The sequence below is a fragment of the Pinus tabuliformis genome, chromosome 2_1 (genome assembly GCF_031772625.1).
Source record: "Pinus tabuliformis cultivar Carrire ecotype Pingquan chromosome 2_1, CPIR1, whole genome shotgun sequence".
Lineage (NCBI taxonomy): Eukaryota > Viridiplantae > Streptophyta > Pinopsida > Pinales > Pinaceae > Pinus > Pinus tabuliformis.
This window is the reverse complement of record NC_142299.1, coordinates 528281395-528301245: the sequence shown is the minus strand read 5'-3', so window position 1 is coordinate 528301245 and position 19851 is coordinate 528281395. Positions and strand designations below refer to the sequence as shown.

The following is a 19851-nucleotide window of genomic DNA, read 5'->3' as shown; positions in this document are numbered from 1 at the left end:
CTCCCTCCCCTGCGTGCTTCCATGGAAACTCCCGCGAACTCTTGCAAACACTAACACTTCCAGGAAATTCCACGCAATTTTCGACTAATCACTAAATTTAGAATGCATGGCAGATTAGTTTATTCTTTCCCAATTCTCAACATGCTACAAATCTAATAAATTTTATACTTAATATTAATTTAAAATTTAAATATAATCCTAGTGTATTATGTATGGCATAAGAAAATAATATGAAGTGTTATCAACCAATTTCCTTCCTTATATTTATTTGTAGTCATCATTATGTTTTTTACCCTTTTGCATATATTGGGCCCTTCATTTTGAGCTTGTTGGAGCACGAACATTGGTTCAACACTAGGAATATGCCTCCTCCATTCATTCTTAGTGTATTGTTTGGCTTTGAGAGCGTCAAATTAGTCTTTTCTAACCAACATCCATACTTAGTGTATTGTTTGGCGTTCAAAGCATCAGATTAGTCATTTCTAACCAACATCCATACTTAGTGTATTGTTTGGCATTCAAAGCATCAGATTAGTCATTTCTAACCAACATCTATATATTTTTTCTAGAATATTTCATTCCCTAGAATTTTTTGGTATTTTTTCTCAAAAATTATATAGTAGAAAAGTTCTCACATCACACATCAAACCAAAAGGATACAAAACAACACACACACTTCTATGTACAAGGTACAATCACAACTCAATCAAAACAATCATGTCAATGTGTGCCTATTTTGGACACAAGAAAAGGATTCCCGTACATGAACTCAGGGAGGAGTTGAGGTACCATATGGTGTGCCATGATGGGGCCATGCCATACAAATTTTAACTATGAGACTCCTAAAGATTGATGATAACAAGGAAAACCTAGAATCATAGTGTTATTAGGAATAACCAGAGGACATAAAAAGTGAGTGGTCTTGTGAGCTACTGTGGCTCCATGACAAGGACTATGAAGACATAAATGGGTGACAAGAAACTCACTGAATGATGGATGTGTGTTTGACAATTCACTGGAAAGTTCAACATTAGAAACCAAAAACGTTACTTGGTCCAAGGGTGACACTTCCAAGGATGGCTGAGAAAATGCCCCCTAGGTTAATTCGAGATTTAGTTTACCAATCTATACTTTTTCCCATTTGGGGAGACTAGAGGTATCAAGACGCATAATCTCCCTAGGATTGTCAATAGGTGAATCCATGACCTCCATGATGAATTTTTCCATAGGAAATTTGTCATTAGGGAGTCATGTTCAATAGGCAGAGTGACAACCCATGTGGTAAAATGATCCTAGTCATATTCCAAGGGATCTACCCCTCTAATAGTAGTCAATAAGGATTTGCGCTACATGAGGCAGGACTGAAAATCCTCTAAGGAAGACATGACACATGATGCTTCGACTAACTCTTCAATAATACTATAATTTTGGGAAGCCCGCGCATCGGGAATGTTTGTTAACTTTTGGAATACACTGTTAGGTGGGTGATATAGCAGTTCCATAGGCTTATCTGATCTGAGAGATCTAGTGGAAGCGAAAGGGGTGGTCAAGTCCTTAGAAGTAGAACTTGACTCAGGAGGGTCATATGATTTTTCTCTCGTGGTAAAATAAATGTGAGAATTAACATGAGGACCTATGCATTGTTATTAGGACCATATTACCATTTCCCCACATTACCCATAGGAGGAGGTGGAGAATCTTGTACAACCATTTGCTGTTATGGCAACAATTTTGATGGATTTTACTCCTTGTTAACTAGATTTATTATTTCTTTGTGACTAAAGTTGAAAAGTGGAAATACAAAATATTTAATAAATGAGTAAATATTATTTCAAGGGTGTTACCAAGCATATTGCTTGAGGTTGTATATGAGACAAGTATATATTGCTAGAAGAATAGAGATTGAAAGATAAAAAGTGTAGCAATAGGCATCAACATATAACATGAAAAATTTCAAACACTTTTCAATAGGAATTAACCACTAAAGGGAAATAAACATTTTCCATACAACATACGTGGGCAAAATATTTGCTTTGTAGGTGTTGTATTGAAGTGGCTTGGGAGCTTATACATGGACCATGAGCATTATCTTACACCTCTTTTAGGCCCTCAGGGACTAGTTTTCATCCTTGAAAAATGTTCAAGGGCCTAAGAAGCTAAAACATACATAAAAATTTTGCCTGCAGTTTCTACACCCCATCTTCAAAGAGCTATTTTTTAAGAAAACAAACAGAAAGCTAAAAACATACCTGTTTTAGGCAAAAACTATGGAAGATCGGCCTCACAGAAAAAATAATAGTAAATGCAGAGCTGGTAAACCTGTCTTGGCTATTACTCCTCAAAGCACACTGATCTGTCTGCTCAAAAGTTTCCCAAATCGTTGAATACCAAATATTTAGAGCCCAACTTGCCAAATATCATATAATAATATAAGCCAGCTGGTTCAGAAAATAAGCTTTCCTCCTGGCCGTGAACCCTGACAGTGACACCTTAATCAATCGTTGGAAGAGAATGTTCAGGCGATGGGACTTCGAGCCAAGGAGATAAGAACAGCCGATTCGAGCCAAGCCCAGCCAAGGAGATAAGCGAAATTTTAAATTTTCCCACAAAATTTTAAATTTAAGTCTTCTTCATAATATTTTTTTAAAGGTTCATTTGCCAGCAGTTCTATTAATTGAATTTTCCCACAAAATTTTAAATTTTCCCATAAAATTTTAAATTTTCTCACAAAAATGTTTGAAAATTCTTCATCATAATAATTTTTTAAATGTTTATTTGCCAACAGTTCTATTAATTTGCGCATTTATTTTATTAATATAAACCATATAATATTAACTAACCTTTGCATCCTAAAAATTTTATAAACACTCATTTGCATCCTATAAACTATTCATCTTAGAGGCATTGGGAAGTGGTTTTGTACAATGTGCATGGTTTATATTATTGCTAAATCTTAAAAACCATTCGTAGGCCCTAGGATGATAATAGTGTTTCTTCTTAGATGATGTCCAAGGCCCTAACAAAAGTCATCCTTGTTGGGAAAATCCTCACATTAAACCTATACAACATTTATATACCTATGGTTTATAATGATGGCAAATAGTGCTCCTCATCACCTAATTGTGCAAAAAGCCCCAACTAACCTAGTCTAGGTTAGATGTCCCCGATATTAACATATTATCCTACATTATCCATTAGCTCATGGAGATAGAGGGTTCAAGGACTCTCACTTGATGGTTGGGGACTATAGTCCATCAAAGAGGTCAAATGTCGGGCTAACTGTGTTAAGGACACCTCAAGGTCAACCAACACTAATGCAATGTATTAGTTGTTCGTACATCGACCTATCAAAATGTCACAATATTGGGTAGTAGACATTAGTAAGTAGGACACTAGTCACCAACAAGAAACCTTGATAACTATAGAGTAATGATGTGGTGAGTGGATGTGGACCCGAGGATACCACATGTCAATTGTGTGGCAGTTGATTTGACATGCTAACGTCTCATTATGATCAATGTGGGTCTAGATGACATGGCATACCAATGTGGCAAGTGATGTGGGATGTTGACATGGCAATGGAAGGTTGACTTGGCACCAAGGTGATGTATAGGTGGTAACCATATAGTGGCAACGTGGATGTTGGGCTTTTGGATGTTAAGATATCAACTAATTAGTATCAATGACACTCCTTAGCCTCTTCCCGAGGGCCCAGTGGCTTGATAGCTCGACCATTGGCCTTTCAAGATATTGGGTATTGAGAAATTAGGGCTTCAATCTACAAGCTTGTCTGTATGTTAGGTGTCGAGTATCAAGACAGTAAGTATGTATAGAGCATTAAGGAAAATGATGTGTTTCGTGTGAATTTGGGCAAGCTTAGAAGTCGAGTTGCAAACTACTACAAGTGTCCTTATTTTTCTACAAGAAACAGTGTAATGTGAAGGTGAATATGCTAAACGTGATATTGGATGTTAATGATGCTAAGGAGAAGTTGGAAAATTGAAAAGTGCACCTATCCAATGCATCAAAACAACTTGTGGTAGGGTTAATCTAACAAAATGCAAGGTTGTAGTGCTTCTTGTACTTGCAAAATAGAGTAGAGTGTAAGAAACAATGAATAATACATAATGAACAAAAAAATTAAAAATAGTAATGGAAATGAACTAAATTCAAAGTAAAAATTCTATATAACTAATATAACAGTGCTACAACTATCATCAACAAATGTTAAGATAATCTGCAAGATAAAACTGCTCATAAACTATCTAAATAAACGTGCATGAAAGTAATGTTCATAAATATTTTGTAGACATAAACAAATGTGTGAACAGAAATGATACAAGAGGGATATCGACCACGTAGGTTGGGCCTTAACACAAGGAAACTTAAAAACCTTAGAAGAAAGCTAAACTAAGAGCTGAAATCAAATATCACTTCGATTAGCAAAAATGTTGTTTGTACATGACAAAGTTACAAAAAATGCTTAGAATCTAAACCTCTCGTATTATTCACATGCTTTCCTACAATTTCTTCTAATCCTATTATGCTACTCAAGCCTATTGTTTGTACAAGTGGATAGGAGGAAAACTCCTTGAGTGGAGGACTGCTTTCCCTCCAAAAATCAATAAAAACCTAGATCTTGTTTCCTAGATCACCACGTAGCAATAGTAAGGAGGATTTACTATCCTTAGGAAGTCGTGTTGGTTTTATTTTGTAGAAGGTAGTAGGCCCCACAAATATCTCTAGATGATTCTCCTTGAAATTTGTGTAAAATCCATTCAAATATTACACAATAGTCATGTTAGGCACATAAAGTATGAAAAATATCTTGGACTCTCCTAAGAACTCATTAAGCTAGGAAAGTATTATTAAGTGAACAAAATTAGGTTCAATATGGCCTTTATGTGCCTAGGAGTGGTTAGAAAAACCTTATGGGAGACTCATCACATATATTAATTGAGAAGACAAATTTTGAATTTATCAATTATTATGCAATTTAATAAATTTTATACTTAATATTAATTTAAAATTTAAATATAATCTTAGTGTATTGTGTATGGCATAAGAAAATAATATGAAGTGTTATCAACCAATTTCCTTCCTTATATTTATTTGTAGTCATCATTATGTTTTTTACCCTTTTGCATATATTGGGCCCTTCATTTTGAGCTTGTTGGAGCACGAACATTAGTTCAACACTAGGAATATGCCTCCTCCATTCGTTCTTAGTGTATTGTTTGGCTTTGAGAGCGTCAAATTAGTCTTTTCTAACCAACATCCATACTTAGTGTATTGTTTGGTGTTCAAAGCATCAGATTAGTCATTTCTAACCAACATCCATATATTTTTTCTAGAATATTTCATTCCCTAGAATTTTTTGGTATTTTTTGTCAAAAATTATATAGTAGAAAAGTTCTCGCATCACACATCAAACCAAAAGGATACAAAACAACACACACACTTCTATGTACAAGGTACAATCACAACTCAATCAAAACAATCATGTCAATGTGTGCCTATTTTGGACACAAGAAAAGGATTCTCGTACATGAACTCATAGAGGAGTTGAGGTACCATATGGTGTGCCATGATGGGGCCATGCCATACAAATTTTAACTATGAGACTCCTAAAGATTGATGATAACAAGGAAAACCTAGAACCATAGTGTTATTAGGAATAACCAGAGGACATAAAAAGTGAGTGGTCTTGTGAGCTACTGTGGCTCCATGACAAGGACTATGAAGACATAAAGGGGTGACAAGAAACTCATTGACTAGTAGCAATGTCCTGTTTTTGCCCTATCTAGGCCATGCACTCACTCCCCATATTTGAGGATGTCTGCCCGATGGACCGATTGCCTGGTCCATGAAATCCCCAAGACTAATGCACCTTCGCATTGTGATTGCTATTACTGCGATGAGTATTATTGCTACTAGCCCCCTGTTGTGGCTGCCCTCTTCCTCCCATAGGAAAAAACATCACTGGATACCTCGAACAAGACGGGGTCCGGGAACAACGACTTATGACTAAATCTAATAATTTGTTGGTCTTTGCATACCCACTCCAGCTTAACAAGCCTGGTAAAGCTCAGGATTGAAAGAAAATATATTTAGTAAAAACCCTAACGCTAAGGGTTTGACAGTGAAATTGTGGACAAATCCAGCGAAATAAAGACCCTCCGAGAGACATTGGCCCAGCTGAACAAAACGTTCACCTCCACTGTTCGATCCCCTTACTAGTTGACCAAGAAAACCCGCGAGACCATAAGTTGCCAAACCGCCGCAGATAAATATAAACCAGGTGTATTGACCCTTGTTTGCTAGCGTTGTGACCATTCTCTCACGCTGTTATCACTCCTGAGTGTAGGTGAAAACCCATCTTCGCACCAGAAAAAACCCTAGGGTTAGACCGCCATGGAAATTCCTCTTGGATTCTTCCATCTGATCTTCTCTAGACAAATTCCTTATTTCCATTTGATTTCTGTTCTATCTACAATTTCTTATCTAATATTGGAGCATCTCCATAGATTAGTTAACCTTACTAAACCAAACATTTTATTAGAAATAATCATTAATCTTATAATATTACGACTTCATTGCACTTTTTGACCATACACAACTTGTTTTTATGTCACCATAATTCACCTTTAATGTAACATGATTACATTGAAAAATCAACCAAAATCCCCTCAAATAATTTTTCCTACATAGAATTTTTTACCATAAACAATACCTCCCCATTAAACCAAAGAAAACACTTACACATTTCATTTAATTTCAATTCAACTAAAATCCCCTCAAATAATTTTTCTTGCATAGAATTCTTTACCATAAACAATACCTCCCCATTAAGCCAAAAAAAAACACTTACACATTTCATTTAATTGAAACACTTACACATTTCATTTAATTCCAATTGAAAAACACAAAAGCATTTCATTTAAGTTCCATTTAACGTTTCACGGCATTTCTGCTTTTCAAATATCAAAACTTGTTCATTTCCCTCGCGTTCCAGGGTTTTTCAAATATCAAAAATTTTTCATTTCCCTCGCGTTCCAGGGAGGAAGGTCGCCATATCATCCCATTATGTTTCTCAAAGATCAAAATTTATTCATTTCCATCACGTTGCAGGGTTTTTCCAGGGAAGAAAGAGGAAGGTCGCGCCATGTTTTCGCAGGTTTGATTTGATACATTTGGTTGAATACAAGAAATTGGATTCTAGGCGCCTCCAATCGTGGTGGTTTCATTCTACGAAGGGATCTGCACAAGGTTCCCCCACACTCTTTGTGCGATGGCCCATCCCCAAGCCTCCATCACTCTTTGCAACTTTAAAATACTTCTAGACAAGTGCAAGAGGCACTCAAGAGGCTGTATGTACAAGATTCCGCAGAGGAAGATGGAGCCGAAGGTATGTGTTATGTGCCAAAGAAGCGATAGGTGTCTTTCCGACCCTGAAATCAGTGAAGAAATTAAGCAGAAAAGAGAGCAAAAATGCGTTGATTAAGACGAGGAAATAAAATGTCCCAAGACTGTAGGAGGTCACCATCTAGATGCTCTGCCACAGGTGGATTGTGATGATCCAGTCGTCCCTATAAATGTCAGAGACAAAAAAGGCCTCAGATTTGCTTGTACCACAGGGTTCCGAGAGTTCCGGAGCAATGAAATCAGATGCCGAGGAAATGGATGTGAGCTAAGACAAGCAGGATCGAGGCTCTGTGCCAGAGGAGAGGTTTCCAGAGGATACTAAACCCACTCAAGAGGTAGGTAACTACATTTTATTTTTATTGTTTAATTATAAGAATTAATGCAAGAAACTTGCCCATGAGTGACTTCCGTTGGTTTAGGTGATAAGTCTGGATGGTAATTTTTCTACCAAAATCGCCTGGTGCTTTTCTGTTATGCCATTTAGGTGGCATGGACAACAGTGATAGTGAAGCCTGGTGGTTGGGTTAAACTCTGCTGACCTCACTAGTGAACCAATGCCTTATTGGTGACTTATGTAGAGTTTTTCACTTTTGAAATAACTAATAGCTTGCATGTCATTCAATAGAACGGTTTAGGTTGGATGTCGATATTCCCAAGTAAATTTTTGTTAAAACTACGATGGGAAATGAATGGAAGATTAGGTCTACCCCTGACCGATGGACTTCTCTACCCTGTGCTACATACCCATTTAATGACATGCAACATTGTTCAGATCAATGTCAGTAGAGGCGTGACTAGTATACCTCTTTTCCATTCAGTTCTTGTTCCTATTATCATTTCCATTCCTCTGTTGGGATTACACTTCGACAACACCACCAGTCTTTAAGTGCATGATATATTCAGGGAGATGGGTGGGTTCAAGTTGCTTATCTGTTAAAATTCTATAGTCACGATTCTAGTTTTGTTTTGTTTCTAGTTATGTTTATGTTTCCTATTTCTAGTAAAGTAGGTTTTGTATCCCCAAAACTCAATTTTATAGTGGTAATGTACGCCGTCACTGAGGTGATTTACGCTTATAATTCGCCAGAAACCTTGAGTCCTATTTCTTGTTCTATTCACCATGCAGTCATGTCTCTTGTTTTGTTTATGTTTTACCCTTTTTGGTAAAATACGCTTGGACTGTGGATTGATATTTTAACAAGATGGGTTGCGAGTAACAAGTCCCTGCCCAAGGGCATGATGCCAAGAGAAAATACTGTCAATTCTTGCATCCAAAAAATGAAAACAGTCCAACTCCATATCCCACAAACAGTCTTCTAATGGCATATTTAATCAAGTTAAAAAACATACAGTAAAACAAGTAAGTCTAACTCCATATCCCACAAACAGTCTTCCAATGTCTAATAGGAATTCCTTCTGTACAAGAGTAGAATATAAGTACATTGTACTCTTTCTTAGAAACCATATTTCCTGAGAGAAGATAATAGTCCTAAAGTTATGAACTATTAACTATCATTGTTCATAAAGTTTCTTTTGAAGAGAATCAAATTATATCAATAAATATGCAGAGAACAGAAACAATTCATCTCTTCCTCTGTTTCTTTCAACTAAAATTCAAATGACATTTAACAACATAGCTAACTAGATAAGCTAAACTTATTTTGACAGCAGGATTACAAATAAAGATAAGTATAGAGTTATACTTGAGCCCTGAGCTTTACTAGCTTGAAATCAAAATCATCTTTAAGAGCTTGAAATCGGATGACACTATCCAAGATGGATGGCTGAGGCATGACGCAAAATTTTCACCACCATAATACTCCCCTATTCCCCTATACAACACTCTGTTGTAATATCTAGCTGAACTAAACAAGAAGATAAAAATACTTTAATTTTGAAAGAAGTCCAGTTAATTTGATCGAGTCACTATTCAACCATAACATCGAATTGGATCATTGCATCCTTTGGCCCCAGATTGTTTGGCACCAGTTGATCTCTTTTCCAGGTATTGTTGATGATACTCTTCTGCTCTGTAAAACTTCTTCGCTGGCAGGATCTCTATCACGATCTCTTTATGCAGTGGCTTTTGGTGCCTTTCCATTGATTCCCGTGCAGCTCTTTCCTGATCAGCTGAATAGTAATATATGCCAGATCTGTACTGAGTGCCTTTATCATTGCCCTGCAAATATATGCACACAGTGCTGACAATTCATGTATCTGATGCAATTTCTATACATCAACCAGATACAACAGGGATTTTAGCCTAAATTTATAAATATATAAATGAATCTCCATGTATATAGGAACCCTGCAGGCGATTTTATCAATAATATAATATGTATATATAATTTTTGCGAATCTCTCACAAGCATGCAATATTTTACCAATTATAAAATATTGGTAGATATATTGCGAGTCTTTCATAAAACTTTGTAAAGTCCTAGTGAATCTTAGCATAGGCTAATGCTTTAATTCCCCTTTTAAATAGGCTACTTCCAGGTGAATACCATGGGTCAATACCATGTGCCATTTTGGTGAATACCATCGGTCAATACATGTGCATTTTTATTTTTATTAATTCAATATTAGGGTTAATATTGGTTTTTTGCATGGTATTAATAATTCTAGTCCTGGTATTTGTCCCATTATATTTTTGGCCATAGGTTTCACCTAAATATAACCCAATTTTGAGTGTTCGTTATATATAATGAATTAGGAGTAAATAAAAAAAAATATTTTATGTGTTTACCATACCTCTCATTTATTTATATTTTTATTAATTTACCATACCTCTTTTACAAATATGGTTTTTGGCCCATAGGATTTACTTAATAAAACTCTTTCTTGAGCCTTCTAAATAGATCGAGGTTTATGGACTAAATAAAAAGAGGTTTTATTTATTTTTATTATTTACATCCATCTTTTACAAACGTCTAGTTTGTTTATATTTTTTATTTATTTACCATACCTTTTGAGAAGTATAAAAAGACGTTTTATGTATTTACCATACCTCCACTTTACTTATATTTTCATTTGTTTACCCTTACATGTATATAAGGTGACTTATGGAATAAATATAAATAAATGTTTTATTTATTACCAAATCTCTCATTTATTTATATTTTTATTAATTTACAATACTTCTTTATATAAATATGGATTTGACCATAGATTCACTTAAATAAAACTATTCTTGAAAATGGGCGAATGGAGGTTGTAAGTCCAAATTTCAAGGCTAAATTTACCTTTTTTCCCTCTCCCTTAAAATAAGGTTGCCTATTTGAGGTGATTTGTAAAAATGTACATGATACAAAATATTTGCCCACTAAAAATTTAAAACCCTTAATTTCGCAAAGGGCGAACATTCGCCCTAAAATTATCCTTGGATACAAGTGTCTTTATTGTTTTTGCCTTCTATGGTTTGAAATAGGAAAACCACACAAGATCCATCATATTTTCTATAAACCACCCTGCACCTGTATAGCAGGATCAATTATATTTTTTATACCCCGCTCTGCACCCTATAGCAAGCATGTTAACAGTCATTGAAATGAATAGTATTGGTAGATACATTGCCAAATACTGGATTGGTTTTTTGGTTAAGGAATTATATGAATGTGTGAAAGGCTTTGAATTTCAGCTTTCAAAGAAGCCAATGCTTCAAGCTGGCAAGTCTATTAGCATAGATATAAGTTAATTCCAATTATGATATTAATTTTTAAAATACTAATAATAACATGTTTGATCATGTAGTTTTTAAAAAAATTAGAATTCTAAGGATTTTATATAGCTTTAAAAAGATTTGGAGATTTTTAATGTAAAATATTTTTATCCTAGTCAAATCATTTTAGAAAATACAAAATTAATTTCAGACTGAAATTTACACCTTAAAATTTCTAAATTATGTGTTTACATTCGTTGTTATTAAGTTGAATGGGGATCCTAACAAACATCTGAAAATAATATAATGAACCACGCAGTGATATATGAGACTGAACACACCTCAATTCTTGCACTTAGAATTCATTAGGAGTTTAGCTTTGAAGTGCAACTATAGAATATTAATGGGACTCCACTCCCAATTGCATCGCTTCAAACCAGAGAAATGAGGCCAGGTATACTGAAAACCGGTATTTGCTTAAAGCACTAGATACTGATATATATCACAGCCTGAAGCCTACAAATCTTTTGAAGCACAGGAAATAGAATTCAAATACATTAAGACGCCCAAATCTGATTTAGTCCGATATTTGAAATACAGAGAATTCTAATGGCTTCCATTTGTTTTTAAACTAACTGATGCTTCTGAGGAAAGTTGATTTGTCATAAAAGTATGTACATGATTTTAACCGGTAATGAAAATTAAATTTCAGATCAATCTACTAATCTACAATATGCAATACAATATAAAATAGATTTGGGAATTCTATTAGCTAAGTTGCTTTTTTAGAACATGAGAAATGAGAAAACGGTTAGCGTGCATCTTCTGTCCATTCCAACTAGAGTAAGAAACCATAATGGTGGAGACTCCTTTGGCAATGGCATCGAAATATGGGGTCATGTGGATGTTGACTAATTGTTTATAATTGTTGACAGTGTTGACACCATCGCCCACAAAGTGCTTAGCACACGCTACAATATTTGACCTGACAACATCAATAAATCACATGGCTAGAAAACTATTTTAGGAAACTGTGGTACAATTGATTGATCAAAGAAATTCATATTCTAAGCATGGATAAAGCAAAATGTTTGCAGCTTAATGTCCAATTATATAGAAAACTGTGGTACAATTGATTGATCAAAGAAATTTATCTTCTAAGTATGGATAAAACAAAAAGTCTGAAACTTACTGTCCAGCCACATACGGCACCCCCTTGGTAAAGATCCTGCAGACCTGCTCGCATCAAACAAGACATTCTAAACAGTGAAAACTTGACTCTCATTTTTGAATGAACTTCCATCGAGCACTTCCATGCCAAAGTCTTACAACAACACATGGAGAAAATGTGTATTGAATGCCAGTAGATCGAACTTCCAGAGCTATGGCAGCTCTAATTCTTTTAACCAGATCGGGATCCCTGTGTCCATAAAACGTTGATACAAATTGTTAGCCAAACTTTCTAGAAGATTTTGATTTTGAGGGCAGTAATCAGAAGCCAGAGTTCCCATGATGTATTAAACATCAACATTTTCACCCTGATTCTGTTATTATCCCAATTCAGTTACTCAAGATTTTTCCCATAATCATTCAGATAACCCTAGTTACTTTTCAAATCATTGTCTCCTAACATTTTTCTCATTGCAATCAGAGTGGCCTTGGCACTTTCCAAATCATAATACTACTTACGATGAAAAAATAATGCCTACGGATATAGGCCCAGGCTCTCTAGTATTGTCCATATATTAAGGGTTTTCATGAATGACTACTCAACCTATTCATTTGTTTAAATCATTACCCATGACATTTTGTATTTGCAAGGAAATACTATGAGGAAAAAATGGAGTTGATTCTCTACTTGCTGATAGCTCCAAGCCCAACATTGTGAGGGAAGACGGTAGCCCCATAGACATTGTTGTGACCATGAACAACATCAATCCCATATGCACAACGGTTCTTAGATTTAAATAACTTTTAGGCCCAAAATCATAAAATTAAGTCTAGCTATAATAATAGGAATGGCTTAGTCTATTACATTGCAGTAAGTCATATAAGGAAAAGTACAACGTTAGTGAGTGATACAAGGCAAGGTATATGGTGCTACATTAAGGAATTGCACGTGAAGTTCTCAGATCACTCCTGCGTGTCATCTCAGAACTATATTATTATGCTGAGGGAAAAAAAAACTATATTTCGAGGTCTTAAATTATTTTGATTTGAGAAGCGAGATAGAAATGGATTTAGGGTGGGGATTAATGGGTGGAAAATGAGATTTTCTGAAGTTCTAATGATTTTTAGCAAATGTATATCTTATTGCAAAGAGGCCAGAGTGCCGAGAGGCCAGAGAATGTGCTTACCATGTGGAATACTACTTCGAAGGTATCCACCACAGAAAAGAGGCCAACTAGCCCTTTTACTCCCAATGCATTTTAAGCCCTATAAACATTTTCCTGAAAGTATTTTTGTTAGGTACTTGTTACTGCGATTTTCTCATATAACTGGATCCCATTTTACCATAACCCTTTAGATTCCTATGGTAATATGATTTCTTTTTTCTTCCATCTGATTTGTCTCAAGTGAAAGATTCAAAGAAAGTTTTCAATCTTAATCAATTATTGAGAACACTAACATCTAAATATAATGTAGTTCATTGTTTTTAATTAAACTGTGTGAAATCACAATAGAAGTCCTATTGCCCAACAAGATTTTATGGCTTGGTTGACAAATATAATAAAATGGAATAAAATCTAGTACTTCCTCCAAAATTTGTGACCTGACTCAAATAGGATGTTTTTACTTTGCAAAATTGGAAAGTGTTCAAGGTTGTAAGTTAAGATATGTATCAAGTGTGCTATATATAAACTGCACACTCTAGGTATAATTACTAGTCAAATATTATAGCCAGTAGTAAATACGATGGTATGGTTAACTAATTTACAAGTTGCTTAATATTTATCCCCAGACCATAAAAACAAATGTGTGATTTGTTTAACCCATGAGTGAAAACGATTTCGATAGAACAACAAGGCTGTGATGCAACGACATACCTACCCAACAAATAATTTATTTGCTTAATAGATTATAGATATTCTATACAATAAACCTATGTGAATATGGTCATCTTATTAAACCAGACAAATCAGCTCAGAATAATTCGGTATTCAAAAGCAAAGATCATTTTCTTATACGTTCAAACATGTTCAAACTAGCCATCATTTTTATTCATTGAAATTTTCTGACACAGTCAAAGCCATTATATCCCTTAACATTTACTTACAAGCTCTGCCAATGGATCATGTTCAGATTTTGTGAACAACACAACTTTCTCAAGCTACTTTTTAATGCCCACATAAATATATATATACCTCAAGGGTAGTTTAATGCCCACATACACATATATATAGTTCAAAGGTAGTTTAGGACTAACTAATCAGTTCATTTCTCAAATAAAAATCTTGAAGAAAAAAAGATATACTACAGGTAAGATAGGAAAATCATGGAAATAAATAGCATTGATGATAGTGTATACAAATAGGTATTGTTTTCACAAGAGTTTTTTTCATTCCTCAAATTGTGGTTGGGCTAGAAAACAGAGTTTCGATGTAAATGTAGATGAGAACCTTCCTTTCTGAGAGCAAACCCGGATATTAAAGATATGAGTAAGAGGAAAATAGTTGCATATAGTTGAACAGTGAAGCAGGCAATAAAACATTGACGCGCAGCCCCTACAAGGCCTTTACAACAGTAATATTTGAATGCTTAAATGACTTGCACCTCCCATTTGTTCCGGGCCATTGAAAACACTATTGTTATATTGAAAAAAATGACTTTAATGCTACTTCACATTACTCACTCAAGGTTTATAAATTATCTATAAGATCTCTGCAATTACCTAGGTATGTTTTACATAAATTGCAAATTTATTAAAAACACTGTGCAATGGGATTTACATTGTTAATATGTAGTGTAAAATCCAAAAATTGCAAATTTATTATACAAACTGTGCAATGGGCTTTACATTGTTAATATGTAGTGTAGAATCGAGAATAGGCAAATTACCTTGCCTCATTAGTGGAAGTCCACAAGGAGTGATAAAATTTTGCTCTATTGTACTTAGTATCTGAAACAGAAAAACCAACCAAAAGAAAAGAGTGTATACATACATGAATCATATCCTCTTCCTGAGAGAAACTAAGGCAGCAATAAGCTCTTTGGCATCCTTTATTAGGAGGTATCCTTTGACAAATAATTTCATACCTACTTCTTTTCGCCAGAAGTGAAAAAAAGAATTGACAAAATTGACCTCAAGCATACTTGCATTGAAGCTTCTAGATTGTGGATCAAAGCTGAAATCTAAATACAGTCCCAAACCCCTGAAAGCATGAAACCAAGCACCAAAAAACCCCAAGAAGACCTGCACACCAATGAAACTGTGTGCACGAATCAAGCTGCCCATGAAGCAGAACAAAATGCCAGTCCTGCACCAACCTCCAGCATGATCTATAAAATCTACAATCCCTTAAAAGATGCTCCAAGGATTTTAAACGATGAAAAAATGGGCACAAACTATCTGACTACTTCCTTTTGGCATGGTGAACTTTGGAGGGCAGCCCTTGAACTACCAACGGAACAAAGACCCACACCTTGTAGCTCAAATGGAGAGACCATACACTGTGACTGATAGATCAATCGAGAATCCAGGTTGAATACCTCATACCATATGAGGGAACAATCTCTAAAAAAAGGCCATTTTTCCCTTTAACCCACTTGGTAGGTCAAGTCAGGCCTAGACATCCTGCCTGTATATGTGAAAGCTATCCACCAAGATGCCAATTGACTGATGATGGTCTGAAACCTCTGAAAGCATCAATGATGGAGCTAATCAATGGGTCTATTCGAGTCTGCTTTCAACGATGAAGCCAATCAATGGGTCTCTATTCGAGGCTATGGCCTAATAGGTATAAAAAGCAAAGTATGGATAACACTCCCTACTAAATATTGTGTCAAAGATATAGCAAATATGATGCAACAGCTAGACCAATCTAAAAATGGTCTCAAGCCAGAGTGAATGGGTCACAAACGAAATTGTTTTATTTCTCTTGATCATGCAGAAGCATATGGGTCTCTACACTCTATATCTTGGCATAGTTTGTCTCAAAGGCAAGGCCCTCACACCTCAAACCCATAAAGAACAGTGGAGAACAATGTGACCTCAAGTTGCAAATCTACAGAAGGGAAGCTTCCATCCGTATGTTGAGAGTAGACCAGTGATAGTAACACACTGCACTAAAGAACTTCAGACGAGATTTTCTCTCCAAAGAAGTCCAAAGAACCAAAAGAATATATTATAACACCCTATAGGTGTATAAAAACATAGTGCTATGATTAGCAAAGCATAGTGCCCTGGTTAGAGTTAGAACATGAAACTACTTTTCATCAGTAAAAATCTATCATCGAGAACTGTAAGGCAATCCTGATTGAATCTTTCGCCTACTAAACTGTCTGCTTCTTGATAATGAAGGAAGCCGAGATTTTGAACCCCTGTTGTCGAAGAGGTAATGTCAGGAAACCACAGAGCTAGCCCAGTGTTGACCACTCTGACATCCATAAGTCATATGGTACTTTCTTTTTCTGGTTTTGCTTTCTATTTTCCTTGGTACAATCATTATTCTAGCAGTTGTAGTCAGCCTGGTGCAGTAGTAGGAGGAAGTACTAGTAGTTTCAGTGCTAGTACAATATCAAGGGGTCAGTAGGGTGGTGGTAGTTCATACCCAAGTGTGGCTTCAAACATGATTTCTTTATCCTACTAAACTGTATGCTTCTAAGATCGCCCTTGATTCGTTTATACCGGGGGTGACATACCATAGTGAGGAGCTTGGCATAGAGAATACCGAGGTCTGATTTTGCGGGCCCAAGATATGAACCGCAGATAAGGGTTCCTTTAGATTAAGTGCTACGGTACTGGATGTAACACTATATGGTGCACTGAAATGGTTCTATCGCAGGCTCAGTGGAAGTGTCTCTTTTAACTAAAGGCGCAAGTGGAAGCGCAACTGATAAAGTGAGCATGGTCAGAAGCTACTCTTATAGAGGTTGCAACTGACTTCAGCAATGGACACAGATGCAATTCCAAGTTGGTTAAGTGTTTTTTGGTTCATGGATGCGTTGGGCACTCTGTCCCTAAATGCTATCTACTGCCATGCATTTCAAAGATTACCACAGAAAGGAATCCACAGAAAGGAATCCCTCTTGGGTTACCCGAGACAATTAGCACAGAAAGGAATCCCTCTTGGGTTGCTCGAGACAATTAGCACAGAAAGGAATCCCTCTTGGGTTGTCCATGGGCAGTCAATATCAAGGGTAAGTTTTGGATATTAATCTTTAATTGGTTGAGATGTAATCCAGATATGCCTGTATCAATAAAGCAAATGAAATGAATGAAAGAGTGCATCCTAAGTAAGAGGAATTCAAATTAAGTGCACAGTGAACTACCATGATGCTGCAAATAACAACTTAGTCAATACAGCCAAGAGATTCAAGGAGCTAGAACAAAACATAATTGTACCAGGTAACATATTAGAGTAACTTGAATAAAAGCACAGAGGACTAGCCAATTACCGAGATGGTTTTCCAATTCCACTTGCATCTTCCAGATTGTGAGATTTATTTATGTAGGGGGGAGCTCTGATACCAACGTAACACTCTACGTTGACTTAAAGTGTTCAAATCAGTCTTGTTAGAACATAGGTACCAACTCTGCAAACAATGGAAAAACAATATTTATGAAAACTGGGATTGGGAACATAGAACACAAGATAATCTATGCCACTGCATTTTACTTCTGCAAAAAGACTTCAAGTAGCAACAACAAGAGCTGAGGAAATGCTAGTGTGCTTAGGGAGACTCCCCCTTAGGTGAGCTTTCGTTAAAATGGGACTTCTTATATAAAAATTCCAGAAATTCAAAACACGAGTAGAAAGGAATCGATTATTATTAGGCCGATAGGCCTTCCTTTGAAAGAAACTTTTGTCGTCCTTTTGTTTCTGAGACTGACACCTGGTGTCCACATTCAGTGGGAAATTGTTTAAGCATTTATGTTATGGTCTTCGTCCTTCAGGTGGAATGGTCGACATTTTTGTTATCGGCGCCTAGCGGGGGTCGATATCCCTCGCTTCTGCTATCATTCACGCCTATCCCTCGCTTCTGTTATCATTCCCACCTCTCTATCGTCGGAAATCGCCGTATGTGTCTCGTCAAGGTCAAGAAGAGTCCCAAGCCCGTGGCATCTTGTGCCATGCCTGCGCTTCTTGGTAATTTATTACTTTCGCCCTCTTCCCTTTGGTTTCCACCAATCCCCAAGCTGTTAAATGCTGCCAGAGGATATGAACTTCAAGGATGCTAATTTTGGGGTTTAACTGTCAGGCATGAAGATAAACACTGATACTCTGATGGCGATAAAGGCAAAGGAAATTTATTTCTTTCGCCCTTTTCCCTTTGGTTTCCTCCAATCCCCAAGTTGTTAAATTCCTTGAGAGCCCACATATGCTTGGCAAGCTGGCCATTGCAGTTTATATATTGATATCCACCGGAAGGAAGTCTTGGAGAGTGGATATCAGCCATCGGAGGAAAATGGCGAACCAGTATTCCACCAAAAACTCTTTTGAAAGCTTGGTTGTGAGCACCATGATGAGTGGCTAAATATGCGCAGCCCTTTTCTGGACACCAATACCTTCCTATCCAACTCGTATGATCGCATCATCGCGGACGAGAGCAAGAGCCCATTGGAGAGAGAGGAGGCGAAGCTGGAGAAGAATATCGTTCAGATTATATCCAGCAGGGACACTGATAAACTGAAGGTGAACTCTGGCCAGGCCGTCACCATTGGCGAGCACCAGGTTTACGTGGGGTTCCACGAGGACCCAGAGCCCGGCTACCGCGTCTGGGGATGGCACGGTCACATCATGCTCTATGATGAGGAGAAGGGCTACACAACAGAGTATATCTACGGGAATTTCTTCGAGAAGGCAACTGAGTTTAAGCGTAGAGCGGCTAAACCCCAGGAGAAGAAAGACAAGGAGAACGAGGCCTCCGGTGGAATTGTGGACTTAGGAGGGCTTATTGATACCGTCAACGAGATGAACGCTCGAATTTTGTGCAGAAATATGAGCGCCGGGTCCTTCAAGTGAAGCTGCACGGTTGTTAATCACCAGGGTTTTTGGGCTTAGGGTTTATGCGAACTTACTGGTAAGAAGGTCCCCCCTTTAAAACAAAAAAATTATGTGCATTGGTTGGTTCTGGTAAGTCGGCTAATGCTTTATTACTTCGGGAAAAGTATTTTCTATAATAACTGGTGGGTGGTAGTTGCAATATGAAGTCCTGAATTACTCTTGAGATAATTGCAGCATTTAAAGGGGATTTGTGCTTGTAAATCAGAAATGTCATGTGCTTGGGTTTGTTTCAGATGTGGAAATTATTCAGTTTTTTCTGATGGTCCCAAACAGGTCTTCAGGGTTTCCAACTTTCCATGCCCTGTGCATGTTGTTGTTGGACACGACAATTGCATCCAATTCTGCAAAAAATGTTGTTCTTTGTGAAATATAAAGGACCTTTTATTTGTGTGAAATCCAGGTATTGTAACCGCTGCTCTGATAAAATTTAAATATATTGTTTTGAAATTGCATGGTTGGAGGTCTGGATGCAATAATAATTATTCACTGTACCAAAATCTGTAGCTATGTTGTCATAAGGAGAGAGTAGCTGAAGAT

At 36.5% G+C, this 19851-nt stretch overlaps 1 protein-coding gene across 1 annotated transcript; it reads left to right on the top strand.

The window, feature by feature from the left end:
• Window positions 1-18786: 18786 nt before the first annotated feature.
• LOC149201298 (uncharacterized) lies at window positions 18787-19272 on the top strand. The gene has a single exon (XM_089401249.1). The coding sequence runs from the start codon at window positions 18787-18789 to the stop codon at window positions 19270-19272; it is 486 nt and encodes a 161-aa protein (XP_089257375.1).
• Window positions 19273-19851: the final 579 nt, after the last annotated feature.

What these genes read in the sequence shown, in the direction of transcription:
- LOC149201298 (XM_089401249.1), top strand. Translation starts at nt 18,787, where the DNA reads ATGCGCAGCCCTTTTCTGGACACCAATACCTTCCTATCCAACTCGTAT.